General features: G+C 37.9%; 1 protein-coding gene across 2 annotated transcripts in view; it reads right to left on the minus strand.

Annotated features, from left to right (window-relative positions):
- Window positions 1-2,983: 2,983 nt before the first annotated feature.
- Window positions 2,984-22,915, minus strand: part of LOC107669699 (transcriptional repressor p66-beta) — a 39,937-nt gene continuing 20,005 nt past the window's right edge. For both annotated transcript variants that reach the window (XM_016462053.1, XM_016462061.1), the window contains exons 2-11: window positions 14,396-14,755; window positions 13,223-13,352; window positions 12,980-13,111; window positions 10,252-10,380; window positions 9,706-9,876; window positions 6,837-7,197; window positions 6,288-6,490; window positions 4,952-5,062; window positions 4,563-4,758; window positions 2,984-3,440 (exon numbers count right to left, since the gene is read on the minus strand). In XM_016462053.1, the coding sequence (XP_016317539.1) occupies window positions 3,304-3,440; window positions 4,563-4,758; window positions 4,952-5,062; window positions 6,288-6,490; window positions 6,837-7,197; window positions 9,706-9,876; window positions 10,252-10,380; window positions 12,980-13,111; window positions 13,223-13,352; window positions 14,396-14,754 (1,929 nt within the window). In that variant the 5' untranslated portion in view covers window position 14,755 and the 3' untranslated portion in view covers window positions 2,984-3,303. The remainder of the gene's footprint in view (window positions 3,441-4,562; window positions 4,759-4,951; window positions 5,063-6,287; window positions 6,491-6,836; window positions 7,198-9,705; window positions 9,877-10,251; window positions 10,381-12,979; window positions 13,112-13,222; window positions 13,353-14,395; window positions 14,756-22,915) is intronic.

Consider the following 22,915-nt stretch of genomic DNA (forward strand, 5'->3'; position numbering starts at 1 on the left):
TTCATTTGGACAACTTTAAAGGCGATTTTCTCAATATTTTGATTTTTTTTGCACCCTCAGATTCCAGATTTTCAAATAGTTGTATCTCGAGCCAAATATTGTCCTATCCTAACAAATACATCATTTCAAATGATCCATACATCAATGGAAAGCTTATTTATTCAGCTTTCAGATGATGTATAAATCTCAATTTCAAAAAATTGACCCTTATGACTGGTTTTGTGGTCCAGGGTCACATATAGTTATAAATGTTTTTTTTCTGATCACGCTGTCAGGATGTAGTGATTTACAGTCGCATATATTTCATTTCAGGCATTTGCAAACAGGAAGGGCTGGAATGCTGTATGAAGGCCCGGTCAATATCTATTCACCGGACGGGATTCATTGAGAGAATACCATGGACTATTCGATACACATAACAGGTCAGGTAGCAGTGCTCAGATACAGCATTTTACAACTGCGTAAAGCAACACAAGTATGTTTTCTAAACACAATGGTCCACATTACTGATGTGATCATATTTGGCTCCAAAGAATAATAGAATTAGTGAAAAATTGTAACTTGCCAATTGCTGTAATGTGTGACAAGAATGAAAATCTTGTAATAAATCAGTTTAATTTCAGATGATCCCTCATGCACCTGAGTCAACTAACACTGGTTTAGTTGGAAGAGAATAACAGACATCACCTCTTAAGAGTACAACCTTAAATCTGCTGGCAGGGTGCAGTGATGCTGGAAAATAGCTATAATTGTAGTGACCGGATAAAGTCAAAGCTTATAATGAAGCCAATTAGTCTGTAAATGAATGACCAGGGTTCAGGAGACCATATGTGTGCTGGCTGGAAGAGTGTGAGAAGAAAAAAAGACAACGAAATTGATTTTTCATTTACATTTTAAAACCCAAGTATAAATAATAATATATAATAAAATAAATTATTAATACTAATAATAATAATATATAATAAAATACTAAAAATGGCAAAAGAACCAAAATGAGTTTTGAACAAATGTTAACACACTCCGAGATAAACTGTTCCACCCTTTATTAAACATAGCTTGCAAGTGATAAATATTACAAAGTTATTTCCTCCAAAATTAGCTTCTTTTTTTTTTCAGTCAATGCATAATTGTTGTTAATCAACCGGCAGTAATCAAACAGCATTTTTTTCATCTCCATTTTAGACAGTTAAATATCACGGATGTGCAAAAGGTCTGGATTAATGTTCTAAATGAAAATAAAAAATTGACAAAAAGAACTTATTTTCCTTGACTAAAATCAATAATTGTTTAAGCCAATCTCCAGTATTTCATTTTTTTTTTTTTTTTTTACTGTACACATTTTTAATTATTCATAGTTTTCTTTTACAAATGGATTTCAACATATTGCCATTTGCTTTAAAATTCAAACTGGGTAAATTGCAGCTAAGTCTATTTAAAAATATTTGCAAGTTCAGATGAAATTTAGAAAATCAAAAAGAAACGAGGACCCAAAACCCTCTCTCCCACTTCAATAACAACAACAAAAAAGACTTACTTGCAAACAAATGAAAATCAGGGAGAGGAAAAATTGCAGAAAAAAAAAGAAAATAAAAAAAAAATTGAAGAGAGAATTAAACCCCAGCGTTAGAACTCCAGAAAAGCTGATTGTCCAGTCAGAGAATTATGGACAGTGATTCCATGACATGAAACTTGTAAAAGTATATCTAATAATGTCACAAACCTTAGAATCAAAACTTGCATGTGTGCAAATTGTCCATTTTTTGTCTTATGATTTAAAGGCTGAAGGCAATAAGCATTGGAACAGTCAAAAACAAACAAACAAAAAGTGTTTTCTTCATCGTATACAATGTATACAATCTTCCATGAAAAAAATAAGAGCATTGTGATTTTTTTTTCCCCAAGAAAGAAAAAAGGGATATACTGAGGAAAGTTTGTACTTTAAGCAACAGAAAACAAATGTACACAATCTCCCCTGTAGGGTTTTCTGCACCCAGTAATTTAGCTAAAAGTAATGTTATTGAGCAATAGCGTGCTTTGATTTTACATTTATGATGAACGCTTTGGATTTGGTCGAGTGAGGGGTAATACTGTCAAATGTTTCATCCAGTCCATGTTCTGTAAGATCAACACTTTGTGTGCGACATTAGAGAAAGAAACTTGTTCACCGAACATCTACGTAACTTCAATGTTTGAAATAAAAAGCAAAAATCAAATAAAAGAGAGGTAACAAAAAAAGTAACATACTGAGCCTGTACCATCATGTCTCAGTCCAAAGACTAGAGAATGGATCAAACGCTCCACCAGAACAATGAACTTTTCTTTTCTTCTGCAAATACTACATACTACAAAAACGTACAGCCGGGGAGAAAATGCATCTAAAGAGCTCATTCAAAAACAAGAGAAGTATAGTGGGGGGTTAAAAAGAGATAAAAAAACACCCAAGCAGAAACACAAATCAAAAAGGAGACAAAGTTCATGATGATGGAACTCTCTGGCTTCATTCTTTGCTGTGCAGTGAAACGCACCGTCACCACAAACAAACCTACATGACATCACTGCATCCTGTGAAAGTGAAGGCATTGAGAGACACGGGAGAGATCCTGTTTGTGGGCGCATGCACTCCAATCTTACAGTTCTCTCTGTACATTCGACAGCAGGGGACTCATCCGTGCTAGTGCAGGTCCCACTTTCCCTGTGGCCTTCTCAAGGCAGAACCAACGCTGACTAGATCAGCAGCGCTCTGCATAAGGATCAATCTGATCAATGTACATGAGTCAGTCTCGCTCTTTCTGAACCAGAAGGTTCTTGGAGGACTTTGTAGTTTTCAAGCGTGTAACGCTACAAAGATTCTGCTCTCTCTCTCAGGTAAGAACGCTTTAACCATTCCAACTTCGAAACTGAACATATACGACATGAGAGAGAATGAGTCTAATTTTACAGGGGCGACTGAGGGAGGAATACTAATAAGTGTAATATAAGTAACTGTAACAGAAGCAACAATAATACTACTAATAATAATAACTGTGATAATAATAGAAGTAGCAATAACAACAGCAATAATAAGTTGAGATAACAATAAAGAGCTTTGCTATAGTAGGAAACCGAAGTTTGAAATGCACTGACAGTCTGGTGTTTATAGTCTGACTGATAGAGCTGTTCTTATGGGTTAGTTGGGTAGGCACACGGACAGGCACTGCATGCGATGGGGTGATGGTGTGCGTGTGTATGTGTTGGGGGATGTTCTGATGTAGGACAGAGGGGTGGTGGGGCGTCTGAAAGGGGGATCTGCAGTCCCGTCAGGGCTCATTTCTGCCCGGTGATGGACTGGGATATGGAGCGTGGGGGAATCATGTCGAGCAGATACTCCCGCTGACGGTCCGCTAGGCTGGATGCCTTGTGGCCCCCGATGGCTCCCGGATTTAGATAGGCAATACTCAGACCTGCGATGGAGGACAAAGACAGAGAGGGGCCGGGAAAATTCAAGAAAACAAAGATAAGAAGTTTAAGAGGTGTTTAACAAAATAAAGTTTGTGACAAACTGGAAGAACAACAAAAACTTGTTCTAACTTCTAATCGAATCCTAACAATCATGACAGAACATAAAAATAAAACACAACAAAATAAGTGAGAAAACAATTACGATTAAAATAAACTGCTAAATTTGCTAAATTCATAATTTAATATTAAATATATTCTGTATATTCAATGGCCCCCAAACACACTTTTGGATACTAAAGTCAAAATTAAAATGTGTACTTATTGTGTTCATATTGTATTGCAAAACACTTCTGCTATTGAGGTGGGATATGGGTAAGGTTAGGGACAGGTTTGGTGGTATGGGTAGGTTTAAGGGTGGATTAAGGTGTAAGGGATGGGCCAACAGTGTAATTACAGAAATTAATTACCTGATGTAATTACATGCAGGTATACTAAAATATAAGTACAATGTAAAAACATGTATGTACACAAAAAGTGCATTGTACCAAATGATTAATTTAAAAGTACATAGTAGTACACTAAATATAAAATGGGACCACATTTTTAATCTAATTACATAATGTGGCGATTAATTAATTGCACATCAAATCATCCCCAAAAGATAATTTGAAGTCATTATGATGTTAAATGAGAAAAGTATCAAACAGACATTACAAAAGTAGCTTTAGAAAGTTTTTTTTTTTATAATTTTTAATTTTTTAAATAAATAATAAATCACAGATAAGTACATTTCAAAACAAGGACAATCTTCAAAGAAAGGATGTTAGACCTTCACTAACTTCAATTAAATTGATTTAATTAACTCATCTTTTTTTGATAACATCCTAAAACTCTATTAAGCATTAGCTCCAGCCATTGTTCAAATGAAGAGAGGGTCCAATAGCATGTCAAGAATTGCATAATCAATGAGTTGAGACTGGACCTCAGGGGTGGATGAATGTCAGCTTAACAAAATGTGATTCCATAATTAATCCTTAACCCATACAACATTTCCTCACCGTGCGGTTTCAAAATCATGTAGTTAAGGTATGCTGTGCATTCCTAATTAAACTGCATCATCTTACCAGGGATGCTGTAGATCTGCCTGCGGCTGTCATGCTGAGCCCGACTGCTGCTGCTGGTACTGCTGCCACAGCGCTTGCTTGTCATATCCAGCAGCCCACTGGCCACTGAGAGCTGGGAGGCCTGGGCGAAGTTAGAGAGGACACCTCGTGCTGAGCTGGACAGACCCCGCTGTAGAGCGGCCTGTGGCTGGGGAGTCTGAAAGAGAAAATGAGGGAGAATCAGCATTAAATTTCATGACACCTCTTTGTACCATTAAACTGATAGAATCATCAGTCATTCAAATCTGTGATTAGCTGAAGGGCCAGAAAAAAACCATTTGAAGCCATTTCAAAATCCATAAAAATGGTCTCATGAGATCCCATTATTTGTACACAATGAGAGTGTGCACCTGTCGGAGGGCATGGTGTCGGATCATGGTCTCCCCTTTGCTCACGCTGGGCACAGTCTGGGCAGAGCTGGGGGACAGAGCAGCCTGCTGCTGCAACCTCTGCTCTATTTCCTGAATGGACAGAGACAGAAACAGGAAGTCAACATACAGTTACAGAAACTACAAGCTAGCAGTGTCAGTTGCAATGTCAGCAAAAGTCAATACTACTACTACCACTTCTACTACTAAAAATAGTGGGTTTTCCTGAATAAATAATAAAATGATATATTATTTGTATAGTTTATTTGTCCTGATTAATTACTTAAATTTGAAGCAAATGTTAAATAATTGAGAAATAAATGTAGGTTATATGTCAGTTTTTTGTTTTTTTTTATTTGTTAATATTTCAAATTTTTTTTAAATACAGCAGTGTGCTTTGTAGCTTATCAGTGTTATTTTAATATTATTTCTATACAATAATAGTATGTATTAATATTTTGGATCCGCTTATATTTCGTTTTTATTATAATTTCAGTTTTAGTTTTAACATTTTTTTTATTTTAATTTTAATACATCATAAAGGTGAAGTTTGTAATTTTATGCTAAAATACATTCACTTTTGCAACAGTTGTTTTAAAGGGGTCATATGATGCGATTTCAATTTTTCCTTTCTCTTTGGAGTGTTACAAGCTCTTGGTGCATAAAGAAGATCTGTAAAGTTGCAAAGACTAAAGTCTCAAATCCAAAGAGATATTCTTTATAAAAGTTAAAGAGTCAGCCAGCTGGTTGCTGAGGAAATACTACAACTTTGCGCAGTGGACGCAGTGCGGATCGGCTTTCACCGTGGACGAAACGGAGTCCAGCCCGGAGTTGTCACATGTCCTTCCGGACGCTCCTTTATCGAAATCGCTGGCCGCGCCGTTCTCAAGCCCGCCGCGTCTGCTCACTCTAACCCTCCCGCCGTTCCTCACGCTAGCCCCCGGCCTCTGCTCACTGTAGGCCGCTCATTACACCAAATACACAAAATAATGTTATTTTTAGCAGCATCATATGACCCCTTTAAAAATATGCTTTATTTTTGTAATTCCACTAGGTGACACTAGTAGCACTGCATACTTTACCTAATTTCAGTTAGTTGCTGGGGCAACATTTCTAATTTTCCTTTAAGTTTTTTTCTATTAAACAATTTTTAATAGTTTTAATTTTAGTTAACAATAACAGCACTGTAGCATACTAGATTGTGGTGTACTGAAACTTAACGTGTGTGGAGAATCATCAAGCTTAATTTCTTCATTCAAATTTTGGAATCCTGACAACTCTATCAGCAGTGAAACGAAAACTCAAGAAACTGACTGACCTGTTCTTGCTGCAGAGCCTTAACGAAAGCATTCTTGAGCCTATTGGTGTGCTCGGCCTTCAAGGCCTTCTTCTGATTGGACGTCATGCACTGCTCACAGAGAATGCGACCACTTTTCTCCTGCTTCCAGTGTGGGGTAAAGTCAGTCCTGCACTGGGCACAGAAGAACGGCTCCACGTGTGGCAGTGACCCCCGCATTTTACCTAGCAAAAGCAGAAAACATGAGTTTAGTGATTGAGCAGAATTAGATGTGAATTAGTACTACAATACATAAACTGAAATTGCAATATGGCCTTTTGTGATTATTAAACCACATTCGCTTACTTCACTTTTAGGTCAAGTGTGAATGGTCTTTAACGGTTTCCACTTGCACAACTTTAGTACAAATTTTGAACATGAGAGCAGCTGTTTAAATGTGTTTTTTGACTTTTGATCTTAGCATTAGATGTCAATGCTTATCAAGTTGCAATATGATTTTTTTTAGGCCATATTGCGCAGCCCTAATGTGCATGGTGTTTTTGTGGTGTGGGTGGTTCCTCTCGCTCCTACCCTGACTATCAATGACACTCTGCACGACCTCCTCCAACCCCACCATGTAGATGAACTCAGAGTTGGCAGCAGAGGGCAGGAAGTGCAGCAGGGGCGCTGGAGGTTTAGGTGGAGGTATCTCCAGCAGGGTCTTCTCCAGCTGCTTGCGGAGGGCCAGTTTAGCGGCTGCTTGGCTGCTGGCCTGGTCGTTCAGAGAAGCCACGCTGGAGGCACTGGAAAGGGTGGAGGGGCTGACGGCACCAACCCCACTCACACCCACCCCAACGCCAGCTGCTCCTGCTGCCTGCATGTGTGCCAGGTTCATGTAGATAGCCGAGGACGAGCCTGAACGCTGCGAGACCCCCACCTGCTGGCTGGCAGCCTGCATCACACAAAGCAAAAGGGCAAATCATCAGTAACCCACATAATCCATTTTATGAATGATTCATGTTGCAGCTGGGCGATGTATTGAGTATACGACATATTCAATATGATTGTGTTGGCGATATGAAACGAAACAACACTATGAATATTGCTGTGATTTAATGCACAATTTTTATTCGGCTATTAAGCTGAGGCCCGTTCCAGTTTACTTGTTTTATGCACCATCCTAAGAAGAGATATTTTAAAACATGATTTAAACATCAGGAGAAAGAAAAAAAAAAAAAGAACAACCTTTGATTCAGTTTCTTTCAAACTGTGCACTTGAATAAATGGGTTCAAACACTTGTTCAAAATTACTTAATACTTAAAATTACTCAAAAGTGTTCACAGATATATGAGCACTGTATGTCAAATACTTTAAAATGTTATAGTAAAAATATATATATTGAAATTAACGGTCACCCTTTATTTTAAGGTTCAGTTCTCACCGTTAACAAACCATTAACTATGACTTTTGCCTCAATAAACTCCTAATTTGCTGCTTATTAATAGTTAGTAAGGTAGATGTTAAGTTTAGGTATTGGGTAGGTTTAGGGATGTAGTATATTGTCATGCAGAATATGTGCTCAATAAGCACTAATACACAGCCAATATGTTAATAATAGGCATGCTAATAATCACCTAGTTAATAGTGAGAATTGGTCCCTATACTGAAGTGTTACCAAATTATAATTAAATATTCTGTGTAAGTACTGAGATATATACACACACACATACTACTATTTAGACATTTTGGGTCGGTAAGATATTTTTAGGTTTCTGAAAGATGCTCACTAATGCTCTGTGCATTTGATCAAAAATACAGTAAGAACATAATAAAAAAAAAAAGTATAACTGTTGTATATTTGAATATATTTTAAAGGAGACATATTATGCCCCTTTTTACAATATGTAATATAAGTCTCAGGTGTCCCCAGAATGTGTCTTTGAAGTTTCAGCTCAAAATACCCCATAGAACATTTATTATATCATTTTTAAAATGCCTATTTTGAGTGGAAGCAGAAACACGCAGTTTTTCGTGCCGGGCTCTTTAAATGCAAATGAGCTGCTGCTCCCCGCCCCCTTTTCCAGAACAGAGCTGCGCCATTACAGCTCGTACCTGCTAAAAAACATATCTTTTGGTTCTGATTATCATATTTATCGCCTGAAATCATGCGTTTTAAACCATATTAGTTTAAACTTCTGATATACGGTTTTCTGAGTGCACACATCCGAAGCACACGGACTGAAAGCGGCTGTCGCAGCATGTGAGTACTAAACTAAGTTCTCATTCACACAAAGGTTTACGTTAAAAACACACGAGTTACAAAACCAGTCGGTTATGTCTGTGAAGGTTTTAGATCTGTGTGGCAGCAGCAATCAATATACAATAAATAAATCCACTGCTTTCTTGTCTCCTCTGGGAGGCTGGGATTCTAAATAGTGTTCTGTGCTCATCAGTGCAGCCAAAGGCAGAACAGTTAGTTCTAATGCCATGGCGAAAGTTTGAGCAAAACATGCTAGTACACCATTGTCGCTTGCTAAATCAAAATGACGGCGCTGTGGGTGGAAACTTACAGATTAAGGGGCGGTAATATTATAATAAGATCCCTTTGCAACGTCACTAGGGGAGGGAAATCAGACGCGCTCGTTTTCTCAGACGCTTGCAAAAAAAGGCTTCCCAAAACAAAGTTACTGGGTTAATCTTTTTCACGTTTCCTTGGTTGGTAGATGCACTTGCGACCTGATTATAGCACTTAAAACCTGAAAAAGTCAGATTTTCATGATATGTCACCTTTAAATAAGAACATTTATTTTAATGTGTTCACTAACATAATAAAGCACATAACGTACTTGTCTATAGTTTTAAAGGTAGTATTATTAAATATCATATGTTTGTATATTTTAAATGTTCTAAATTGCAAGTTCATCGTTACAAATATATAAATACAAATATATTACATGCAAGTTTCAGTAGGGATGTTTTAGTTTAACATAAATGCAGTACATTTTAACCATGGCAAAGCTGAATTTTCAGCAGCCATTACTCCAGTCTTCAGTGCTCAAGAAATATTTCTTACTATTATCAATGTTGAAAACAATTGCGCTGACAAATATTTTTGTACATTTTTAGATACATTTTTCAGGATTCTTTGAATAGAAAGTTAAAAAGTACAGCATTTATTTTGAAATCTTGACCATATAACATTTTTACTGTCACTTTTGATATCTTACCATAAACTTTACAAAATGTATACTTTGTCAAAAGACTGAAAATAGTTTTGCTATATCACTCAGCCCAAGTTCATGACTTCAGCATTTTGAAATAGGCCAGTAATAAATATATTGAGCAAAGAAAAAAACAAACAAAAAAAAACGTGTGAAATGTTCACATTCTATAATTGTTTTGAAAGTTCAATGTCAATAAATTAGGACAATGGCTGTGAGCTTGACTGTTTGACCGTACCTGCTGATAGCTCACTGCGTTACCCAAACCACCTGTGGAGGAGCGGCCCATGCCAGGCTTGGAGGGCACTCTCTGACCCTGAAGCTGGGCAGGATTGGGAGCAATAACCCGCTGTGACATCATCATTGGGTGCAAAGATGCATTGGCAGCAGACCTGATTACTGTGTGGCCCTGAGGGAGAAAAAAACACATTCAGAATTATTAATAACTCTGCAATGCACTGCATGACCACTAGATGTCAGCAGACACTGTATATCAGATTGCAGAATGTTGACATCAAATGCTTTGTTTGTACTCAACAGATGGACCGTAATTAAAAATGGTAACTGGTACCAATCTATACAGTTATGCTGATCTTAAGGTGCTGCTCCCATGGCAACCAACAGCAGGCTCTAACATGTTCAGTCTAATGTGTACAACATAATGAGGAGTATCCATGTGCATTGTGCTTGTGCTCGAAATCATCAGTAATGCATGTAGGAAAAAAACACAAACACTGCTCATATTTAGAAAGGCATATACTGGTGCGCATAACCCCCCATGTACCTGTGCAGTGCGCAGGCTCTGAGGCTCAGATGAGTGCATGCCGGGCCGCACAGGTAGTTTCCCGAGCCCCTGAGAGCTGTGCATGGGTGACGGCTGCACTGATGACGGGGCATTCTGGACCACCGGCACCTGAAAAGAGAAATGAGAGGTCAGAGTCATTCTATCAAAAATCATACTTATGTACAGAGATTCATTATAACTTAAAACAACAAAAAACACAATGTAATAGTGGAACACAAGCACCATTTTTTCAGTTAAAGCTGCTGTGCGACTTCCACCAATCGGAAGCAGAAAAATAGGTATTGTTTTGGATTTTACTGATTGTTTGGGATTTTTTTTTCCTTTTTGATCCAAGCACTTCCCTTATACATTGTTCAACAAACAGGTAGTCCTGTCCTGAACTCATTAATTGAGGTTTCTGATTAGCTTCTTTTTTTTTTTTTACACAGCCTAGTGATGTCATATAGACAATTGTGACGTCTCACACTTATTTCGGAATTATGAGAGGTAGAATTTATGCATAAAACATACCAAACATATGATTAGCATATTCATCTCTCATGGTATTTTACATGCTAGGGCATTTCAAGAAACATAATAATACATAAATCAAATAATAAAGATATTACTATTGTGCATGTCTAAAAACAATGCATTACCATGTATAATAATAATAATAAATAAATAAATGCTGTGGTTAAAAATACATGAATAATAATACAAATTATTGTATGCCTCAGTAGCACCAAATTTTCATCTTCCAGCTTAAGAGCAAGCAAACATTATTCATGCAGAGTGGGTTGTGGCACTTGCATGTCATACAAGAGTGAGTGTCTATGGGCCGTTCCTGCATCTAGACAAACACTGAGTTGAGAAGATAAGACAAAACATCTCAATGGCACAGTACATGGACAAACATTACACAGAGCTGTGATATGGTATCTGTGAGGTTATGGCTGCCCGTCTCACTCCTTGTTACCCTATTTCACCCCCGCTAGCAACTAACGTCCTTTCAACAATAAAACGATTTACCTCGACAGTTTTTTCTGGCATTAATATAACACTCAGCTGGACACGAGGGGAGGTTATTTTGCTTGGTGCTAAAACAGTGAAGGTGAACATGCTGTACAGAGGAGCTGCAGTGGAGATGTAGTGCACAAATACAGGCAGATTTACAGCATACAACACTGCGACAATCAGTCAATGCTGTTTTTTTTTAATTTGTATTCTAAAGTGCTGTCTCCAATTACAATTTAATATGCAGAGACAACTATGAGAAAGCCGATTGTGAGCTGGTTTCACAGAAATTGGAAGAGGAAGTTCACAGTAAAATTTAGAACATAGGATGTTAGAAGTAACTATACTCCACTTCAAGTCGATTTAGCACATGAGTGGCAAAATGATTATTCAAAATAATAAGATGTCATAGCTCATGAATATTAACTAATTTGTACTGGTTCATAATTTGTTTGGCTCAGCAAGTCATGTGACCTAATTAGTATTCATGAGCCGGGTCTTCACTATAGTAGAATTGTGTAAATTTGCAAACAGTTGCTATCTGAATTAATGTGTAATATACATATGAACTTCGCCGTCGTGTTTTGCATCGACTTGCACACTATCATTATGTTTAGTAAGATTATTTAGTAAGACCGAGTTCTTAGCTCACCAAAGCTGCATTTATTTAACCAAAAATTCAGTAAAAATAGTAATATCGTAAAAAAAATTATTACCATTTAAAAAATATTTTCCTATTAAATATAATTAAAAAATGTAATTTATTCCTGTGATGCCAAATCTGAGTTTTCAGCAGCTATTACTCCAGTCTTCAGTGTCGCGTGATGTTTCAGAAATCATTCTAATATGCTGATTTGCTGCTCAAGAAACATTTTATTATTAATGTTGAAAATTTTGTGCTGCTTAATATATTTGTGGAAACAGTGATACATTTTTTCAGGATTCTGAAATGAACAGAAAGTTCAAAATAACAGAATTCATTTGAAATGGTAATCTTGTTACATTGTTAATATCTTTACTGTCAGTTTTGATCGATTTAATGCATCCTTGCAAAACTAAAATTCTTAAATCCAGCCCACAACTCAGTTTTCCCTTTCTCATATGTTTGGTTTCTCACATGGCTTCATATAAGCCTAAATCAATGTGAATGTGCAGCCTGTAGCCGATGATGACAATAAACTGTGCATTTCTACACCAAAAAAAAAAGCAGCAAAATAAGATCCCTTCCATTAAAAAAAATAAAATCAACAAAAATAAACTAAGCTGTTTACACCAGGAGCAGCTTCAGCTGATGGACTTCTCTATTTCTGACAGGCTGGCGCTACTCCATCCACTTTATTTTGCCCGACCACATAAAATAATATGATTTTATTTACAAAAACCCAGTGTGTGACTTCATTATCATGTATTTTAGTCCTTTTATATTCAAATAACTTCTTGACAGTGATCTCAAAGCCAGCTTGTAATGTCTCTGGCCCTTTAAAGGAACTACTACCTGACTGATCTGCATTGAGTTAACTGTACACTACACTAAACGAGCAGGTATGGCAGGTATGAGGCGCAGATGTTTTCTCAATTCCAAAAAGGTCTTCAACATGCCTGTCTATCCAATAAATATAATTCAAATTCACAACTGACAAGAGTGTACAGTTACTGGCCCAGTTGGCATCAAGCGTAGAGTAAGGCACTGGACATCGTGTACGGTTCTGACCTTTTGCACTACGTTCTCCTTCTGCATCTGACTCTGCCTCAGTTTCTTCAGGAGCACCAGCTTGGCTTCCTCCAGCCTGAGCTCCTCTCGGAGAGCTTTGATCATCTGCTGCCGCTCGTCGCCAGTCTTCCCCTGCAGAACAAGCACACACAAGAGATCAGCAATCAGGTTCACGAGACTCATTCAAAGGGTTTAATGGTGGGTAACCAGCAATAGATCTGATTCCTCCATGGGATACTGCACCTTAAACATCTCCAGGTTGGCCTGATGCTGTTTCTCCTCAGGGTGAGGCGTGCTCCGGGGGCTGGATGCCTCGTTGTCTGATAAAATGATAACGTCTGGTGATGGAGTGCGTCGCTCTCGAACTATATCGCTATGAAGAGCAAAAATAGTGGGATTTTTAGGGGCACCGTAAATAGTAATTTTTAAGGGAGTCCAGATGAAAAAATAAAAAAACAAGGCCTAGCAACACCTGCAGGATAAAATCATTAAAGTATTATTTAATTTCACACCATACAGCAAAAACATACTCTACTTCCCAGAATATCAGTTGTTTTTTATAATCTGAAATGTGCTACAATTTACATTCCAAAGCGACTTACATAACGCAATTAACTTCAAGCAAGCAAAACGATTGAGCCCAAGGTACGTGAGCCCAAGTTTATTTACATAACTCATTTTCCTCACACTAGTAGTTTCAGGTTTACTTTAAATAAATTTGTTTAGTCCTGGCATTTATTATAAATTTTGTTTATAAAGAATGACACTAAAATTTATGTTTGTTTTATACTTCCATATATATACAGTATATATATTTATGTTTTATTTCTGTTATGTTCTGAACAGGGTTATTATAGGTAAACAAATTAAAACCATTAAAAAAACATTTTTGTTACTGGAAATAAAATAAATGTTAACTGAAATAAATACTGTATTAGACAGTACTTCTCATTTCAGTTTAGTTTAACTTGATGTACTAAACTAACTAAAACTGAAATAAAAACGTAAAAAAAAACTATATATATAGTTCTATACTTATATATGTAAATATAGAAAACCGAGAAGAAAAAAAAAAGACAAAAACAACAAAATGACCAAATCTTGAAAATTAAAATGCAAAAATACAGAAATAAAAACTTATTCAAAACATTAAGAAAAATACCAGAAAAATACTAAAATAGCACTTAATAACATTACGTGTAAAGGATTTGTTGCAGAGTAAGTGGAACTATGACTTTTTAGAGTTTATAATATTTGTAAACATTACATTTTATTTACCGGTATTTCTGAACGTAATAAAACCTGACTTACACACAGATTTTCGTTCAACAATGCTTATAGTTGTGCAATTTATTTTCCGGAAAATACGGTACTCATTCCAACAAACAGATGTTGAACGCTCTCCCGAAACCTCACCTCCTTCTGGCACTCATGTCCACTGGCTCATCCACTATGTTTTCCTTCCCATTCTTACTTGGACCTCCATGGCCCCCGACTCTCAAACTTCCATTCATCTTCTCCTCGTAGGCCACAGCTCCCATCAGCCCCTGGCTGCCCCCGGGGCCTTTGCCCTCTGCCATGGCTGCCGCAACCGCCGCCCCCTCCAAAGCGGCCAGATCCTTGCGTTTGAGGAGGGCAAGCATCTTAAGCCTCTCCATGGCCTCGTGACCCTCCATCTTCAGGCGCTTGGCCAGTGCCTCGTCCCGCTCATCTTGCGCCTCCAGACCCCGCTTCAGCAGGTTCAGCCTCAACGCCTCCTCAGATATCCGCTCCATCCTGTCAGCGACACAGGGAGAGAACATTTGTGAACAAATGCTTTTAATCACCCATAGTAGCAAAGCAGGTGCAAAGTTGATAAAATAAAAATAAATAAATAATAAAATAATTGAATTTTAAACAACTTGGGGCAATATTTACTTGATATTAAATATTAATAAGAAGTTAATAAATGCACGGTGTTCAAGGGTACATTCATTTTCACAGCTGTATCAAGAGATTTTACTGGTACTGGTATCAAATACCGAAATTGTAGTATCGTGACAGCCCTAATCTGTAGGAATCAGTACAAATTCCCCTGCTTGAGACCAATGCAAATCACTTAATTATTCTTTTACAGCGAAAGAGCTGAGAGCAAGTGAGAGAGAGAGAGAGTGAGAGAGATCTACTATGACTCCTCACACGCCCACAGACTTAACAGAGCCATTAGTCTGCCTCGTGCTGAGGCTGTGGACTACAGTGCTCGAAAACCAAGGCCTCTCCAGGCTTAATTGATAAATTACATGATCATTACATACAAATCAGTGTAACTTTCATGGTTTGACTGAGGAAATTTGCTTGGGCTGCTAGTAGAGAGGGTCTCCCTACCTCACATTCAGCGCCTGTTACGACAAGAGTGATTTCTGAGTGCAGACACGCAGCTGAACGGAGCTTCCCAAAACTCCCACTGACAACGTCACAAAGCGGTCACTGAGAGGGGACCGACTTTCCCCACTTGTGGGATCGTATTTCTGGCACCACATTACAGAGACTGAAGATACAAGTCTTACTCAAGAACTATAATCAGAGGATTTTTCTCTCTGATGAAGTGGAGTTTCACTCATGGATCAACATCAATGTTTTCAGCGGACTGAATGTATTTTCCCCGTTTCCATTTTATAAATACATATATATATTTTTTTCATTATTTTAAAGTTAAAGTGTGCAATTTCAGCTATGGAGACACGACTATGGGTACGACTATTTTGTGACACTAGCAATATAGAAATTACGTTTCAGCTGTAATTTTAATTTGATTTAAAACCAACAACTGTGCTTATTTAAATAAAGAGAAAACAGGAAATGATGACCCAGAAAAGGTGTGAGCTGCATTCAAACTCCTAATCGCCTACATTTGAACTAGTGATACACTGAAATTTCAATCAAAAACATGTTCTAGAAGGCCGGAATCACTGGGTCATATTTACATTAAAGGGGGGGTGCAATGCTGTTTCATGCATTCAGAGTTGTTTACACTGTTAAAGAGTTGGATTCTCATGCTAAGCATGGACAAAGTTTCAAAAAACTATTTGGACGTATAACAGTATTTCTGTGCCAAAAATCTTACTTCCGTGTTCGTACAAGTTTCAGAGAGTTTTGTTTTCGATCGTGGCTCTTAATGACGTAAACGAGGGTGGAACTCCTTATATGGGCATTTCTCCCGGAAGAATGCGCCCGCGCACGCATCGACCAGAGCAAGAGCGAGATCGCTCCCATCAACGCGCTTCATCCGGCGGGCGGTGGCAGCGCTGCACGGGACCCGGGAAGAATGTCTCCAATCCAAAGAAGTGTGTTTTTGGTTGTAAGGGAAAGATAACTTTGTTCAGCTTCCTAAAGAATCCAGCGCTATGTAAACAGTGGATACAGTTTGTTTTTCCGGGGGCAGCAACGGAGTTTCACAAGTGTGTTTGTTGACGAACGTTTTATAAACCAGGCCCAGTTCGCCGCTGGATTTGCACATCGTTTGATACTGAAAGATGGAGCGGTCCCAGCTATAAAAGATCCCGGTCATGATTCAGAACTGCAGACGGTAAGTGAAACGGCATCAAATGTCTGTTTTGTTGGCATTCGGCGCCCAAGTGCTCGTCACTCTTTAGCTTCGCCCACGGCGCGCCTCCAGGAGCTCGGCTTTTTCCGGAGAGAATCGTAAAGCTGTATCTTTCTTTTATAAATACGATAAAACTAAAGACTTTTTGGAGATATGAAGGATGCAGTACTACTCTATAGGTACTCAAGATTAACATGAGTTTGGGTGAAACTGTGTGTGTTATGCCCCCTTTAATAACTTCATAGTTAGAACTTCATAAAAAAAGTCCCACCTAATTCACAACTTGCATGTTAGAACATGAATTTGTTCTTAACCTTGTTTTAATGTTAATGAATTTGGAACATTCTATATAAGCGACCAAGTGCCCAAGGTTAGTAATTTGCATAAAACACACCCATAACATCTCCATATAAGAGAATGTTTTGCACAGACTTTCGTCACTCTAAGCAAACTTACGAAGCTCTCCAAAGAAATGCTCGTCTGAGAGCACAGAGCAAGATCTTTGAGCATCTATGAAATATATGACGAAAAAGCTGTACCAAATTCTCTTAATACTTTTATGAGGTCACCTAGAGTATAGGATTTTTGCGAACACGTGGTAGTTGTTTCTGCAAGTGAAGAATAACTTAATAGTTCTCGATGAATCATGATTTGTTTGTGAAAATGTTCGTATGCAGATTTCATGCACAAATTAATGGGTACGCATGATTAGTGAATGAGACCCACTAACCACATTTAATTTTCACTGTTTCAGCATCTTAATTCATTGACACAAAGTGAATAAGGTACTCATGCAGCAAAATCTTAGTACATGGGAAAACAAGTCAGATAAAATTGTTCAGTTAAAACATTGAGAGAAGGATCGTTGTCCAAGAACCTTACTTCGACTGGTTTAATTTAGCACCTGAGAACACAACACCCTGAACATAGTACAGATTTCAATTTCCCCCAATGTTTTTTCTCAGTAAAATGATTTACTGAAACGTTTTTCGGTTTAATTCCATTTTCAAAAATTCATGTTGGTGCCTCGCTAATTAACCACCTCAGCTCCATTCACCAGCTCATGGTACGCTAACTCCTGCGCAACGGCTCTGTTGTCAGATCTAGTTTTGAAGCACAAAGTGTCTGCTTTGGGAGACAGAGTGAAAAAACTACAGTGCAGTAGATTGATAAAAAGCACAGTCTTGCTAAAGAGACAGAAATGCCTGGAAGACTTCCTCTCTGTCTGACACAGAGAGTGTTGTCTCCTAAAATATAATTTATGGTATGATGAGACGCATCAGGACCACAAATTCTTAAGTGCACAGGTAAAACTCCAAAACGATGCCCTATATAAAATGGTGTTATATGCGTGTTTGATTTTAACACACAGTTAACCCAATAAAGAGTTTAAACCAGTGGTGACATTGGTTTATTGAAGCACCAGATGAGCCAATCTCTTCTGCTGCATTCTTACAGTCAGCCATTACCTTCCTGTTCTCCCCTCCGGACAAAAGCACAACACACCACACGGGAGCCCAACAGCCAGTCTATAATGTGACAGAATCGCTCTGCGTGTGTGTGTGTGTGATTGTGTGTGTTCCCATGCGAAGCGCACACATACACTGCAGGTTCATGCGTGCTCAAGTGCAGATTTGATTGCGTGTACACATAAGACTCTGCCGCACTCTGGACATGTGTCATGTACTACAGATCTAAATGATCATGCGTGTGTTTGCTCGTCTTTATTAGTTAAGCACGCTTGGGCGGACCCTTCATGGCCAGAGGGCAGAGAGAGGCTCTCACCCCTCCCATACGCACACACACGGGGAGTGTCTGGACAGTGAATGTGCAGGACTCTATGCAGGTTATTGTTTGTGCTGGAACCTCTTTATCTGACTGATGCATTTGTATTCTGCTCGTAGCTTCAGTCTAAAGGTAGAACATCATCAGGTGCTGCCGCTTGCCCAGTATTAATTCTTTGGACCCGATATATAGTGAGAGTAAACCTTTAATTATATATATATATACAGTAAAAACTTTTAAAGGTATATACACATGTACATTTGCAGATGGATGGGGGGCTGGGGAAAAAAATTGGGTTTTCATTTGAGTAATCCTCCTGATATTAATATTTTTTACATTGCAATTTTGAGCAGTGTAGAAATGTATTTGTGCAGTGCTTCTCAATTCACAAATGAATGACTCCGAGCCAGTTCTCTTTTTGTGAATGAAAAGCATACATTGTGACCAGTGGAGCACAATTCCTGAAACAAATGACTTACGGACCAGTTCTTTTAATGAAGTTAAAAAAAGGATTCGTTAGGAGTTTGAATCAGGAGGGAGGGTCTTAAACACTGCTCTGTAAAATTTACAGCAAAAATAAAGTGAGACTTTCTTATGGAACAAAATGGACATTATAAATGAAATTTATCCAAATGAACTGGCACAATTTGGAAGCTTTTCTAAATTAAGAGCTTGTATTGTAAATTAATTCAAGTAAATTCCTAATCGAACTTAGATTATTGGAATAGTGGCAATTGGAATCTAATTGATTCAAGAGCTTGTCAATATGAATCAAATTTCAGATTGAATTGGAATTTAAAGGGGTCCTATTATGCTCTTTTACAAAGTCTTGATCTTGTTTTGGGGACGAGAGCTTAAGAATCAGAATCAAAACTGGAATCTAATTAAATCAAGAGCTTGTAAATTAATCATCTCAAATTCATAATCTAACCAAATTAAGATCTTAAGAATCAGAATCAAATCAAAATTGGAATCAAATTAAATTGTGAGCTTGTGAATAAAAATCAAGTAAAACTTAGAATCTAACTGAATCAATTTCAGAAATCAGAATCAAATAATCAGAATCAAATAAAAAAGGAAATTCATATCAATGAGGGCTTGTAAAGAAATCAAACCAAATTCATAATCAGAAATCAGGAATCAGAATCAAATAAAAATGGGAAATAATAATTAAAAGAGCTTGCAAACTAATCAATTCCTTTCAAACTGAGAGCTTGAGAATCAGAATTAGAAATCAAAATTGGAATCTGAGAATTTAATCTAGAAAGCTGTATATCTAACTGAAGTACATGATATAATCATATTGCTAAGTATGCAGGGGCAGCTCCATTAAGTATACATTTAAATATGAATACAAGGATACAGCAAACACATAGGCCAAGTGAACACATTTTTATAGAGTAAAGCAGACAAAATAAAAACAATCTATTCACTTTTGAACGAAAGCACATCGTGAATACTCATAGTTCATCTCTGACACCTCTGAGCTCCCCTCTCAGTTTGAGGTCATGCAGAATTCAAACATTTGCCCTAGGACTCAACTTTGATTTCAGTGTATCTGCAAGCGAGGGATTGTGTATAATGTGATGCGCCGGAGCGAAGCTGGGATCAAAGGTGCGTGGACACACGTATCGGTCAGGAGAAAAGCAGCATGGTACCACCCTCCCGCACTAATAGACCACATAGACAGACAGCAAAGGAGAGTTTCTCATCCGTGTGTTGACAAATGATGAACGCTCTTTGTGATGCAAACGTCGCACAGGTCCTGGTGCAAACACACAATCAGCATATGCGTTGCCTAAATGCTTTTGTTCGGCACTAATGAATATTAGTTAACATCCAGCTCCTGGAAAGCTCAGTCGTAATCATCCATTCCTATAAGACGTGACTGATCGCAGGCAGTACTGCCTATGGCAGCCATGGTGACCTTGCTTAGCCATAATACTTTAGAAAGAAGGCTTTAGAAGTGTGTGTGTGTGTGTGTGTGTGTGTGTGTGTGTGTGAGCTTGTAGGCAATATGAATCTGTATTCACTAACTGGACAAGTGACACCTCCACATTTCTGGTTGCAGTAATACTATCTAAGACCTCTGTGACCAACGACAAAGGCTCATCGCAATTGTTACTTTCTGAATTCTCTGATGTAGAAAACGTTTGCAGTATTCTATTCTGCCAGTCCAGCAAGCTACATTACCGTGCATTTTTAGCTGAAGTTCAAAACAAAACATGCTACTTGCAAAGCTTCAAGACCGTCTAGATTAGGGGTATTAAAGTCACGGCATGTGGAGGAGTCCAATGTGTCCTGCATGATGATGTAAGGAACAGCATCTTATAAGTACAAGTTAAAAACAACATTTATATATTTGTTATGTTGGTTTTATATATTAATAATATTCTATTTTTTAACTACATTATGAAAGATAAACTCTTTATTGCATTAATTCATGTTTTCCAGCTGATTCAGACCAGTGTCACTTACAGCAAATAATGACAGCTACAAGTAAAAAATACCAAAGGTAAAATGTGAATTATTTCCAAGTCTCCACGGTAAGATTATTTTAGTTATGTAAGTTAGTTATTACAATTTATTAATGTGATGCCAAAGCTGAATTTTCAGCAGCTATTACTCCAGTCCTCAGTTTCACATGATGCAGAAATCATTCTGATATGCTGAAAACAGCTACACTGCTTAAAGGGGTCAGGTGTTGCTAAAAAGAACATTATTTTGTGTATTTGATGTAATGAAAAGTGTTTATGCGGTTTAAGGTTCAAAAAACACTTTATTTTCCACATACTGTACATTATTGTTTCTTCTCTATGCCCCGCCTTTCTGAAACGCGTCGATTTTTTACAAAGCTCATCGTTCTGAAAAGCGAGGTGTGCTCTGATTGACCAGCTATCCAGTGCGTTGTGATTGGCTGAATTTCTCAAGCGTGTGATGGAAATGTTATGCCCCTTACCATACTGTGATGCCGTGTCCCAGAGCGATGAGACAAAACCAATAAAACCCATTATAAATTAGGTATTTGTTGCATCCAGTGGGGACATAATTATGGATTATAAAGACTTATACTGTCTTTTTACACATTGCGTTGCATCGCACCACGTAAACATAAAACCATGTGTGCATTTGTGATCGGAGAAATTACAAACAAGCGCTACAAACTCGCGTTTGAATCATCAGTGGCAAATTCTTTAAATATGAAAACGTACTTACAGACTGAGTCAGAACAGCCGGCATTGTAGTCTACTCTCTGAGGATCAGGAAATAGTCCTCCATAAAATGCGCTGCACACATCTGAATATTTGGGTTGAACTGTTCTGGAACAGTGTTGTAAATACAACTTAACCACTGATTTCTAGTCGTGTCCTCTTTTGGAAGTTATGCCTTCTTTCTTTGCGTGAACATTTGGGCTGTTATGCAAATCTTCCCACATCGTGACGTAGACATGTGGGGGCGTGTTTAAACGAGGCGTTTTAGGAGGGCGTGGACCAGTCTTAACTTTTATAAAGAATATCTCTTTGGGTTTGAGACTTTAGTCTTTGCAACTCTAGGGATCTTATCTATTCACAAACAGCTTGTAACACTCCAAAGAGAAAGGAAAATTTGAAATCGCATCATATGACCTCTTTAATATTTTTGTGGAAAATGTAATACTTTCTTTAAGGATTCTTTGAAAGTTTAAAAGAACCACATTTATTTGAAATAAAAATATTTCGCAACATTATAACTGTATTTTCTGTCACTTTTGATCAATTTAATGCATCCTTACTGAATAAAAATATTAAATTTGAGCTAAGTCTGACACCCATTTTTTTTTTTAATTGGCCAAATTACAAGTCGCTTGACAAACCTCAGCCAACCAAACACTAAAACTACGCCCAGCTGACCTTATAGTCATGTTCAGCTGTAGTTCCTATGAAACACACAGTACTGTAGTTATTTCTAAACCCAATTAAGCTCCCGAGACCCACAATCGACTGGTCTTAAAATGCCTTATTGTAGGGACATCCCCAATTACAAATTAAATTGAGCTGTAATTGGTACCCTGATGACTTCATCATCTCTCAATCATCCCATTATTTCTCATGTCATCGTTTGCACTTATTCTTCTTCTGGCATAGTTTAATCATACATCCGCCGTTGCGTTGCATCGCAAAGTCTAATTTACGAGATTGGCTTTACGAGCACGAAAACATCCGGTGATCTCCCTTACAAAACTGCAAAAAGTGCTACACTACAATTTTAAGAGGAGGCCGCATAATGTCCTTTAATTTAACAACAACGACTGAAGAACTGAAAAGCAAGCACATAAAAGCCTGATACATAATGTCGCATCCTTACTACAAACCACCCACCTTGCACGACTGAGTGTGTGAGGGGAAAAAAGGGGGAAGAAAGAGGGTAAAGAGCGAGCGAGAGGGAAAAAAGAAGTGCAAGTGTCTGAGACAGTAGAAAGAAAGAGCGAGGGAGTGCGTGAGCAATAAACGCACAAGCATACACATAACCAACAATGGCACCAGCCAGCCAATCAGAAGGTCCGTTCAGTGCACGTCAGTCTGACCCCC

Source organism: Sinocyclocheilus anshuiensis, unplaced genomic scaffold, assembly GCF_001515605.1.
Source record: "Sinocyclocheilus anshuiensis isolate Anshui unplaced genomic scaffold, SAMN03320099.WGS_v1.1 scaffold253, whole genome shotgun sequence".
Lineage (NCBI taxonomy): Eukaryota > Metazoa > Chordata > Actinopteri > Cypriniformes > Cyprinidae > Sinocyclocheilus > Sinocyclocheilus anshuiensis.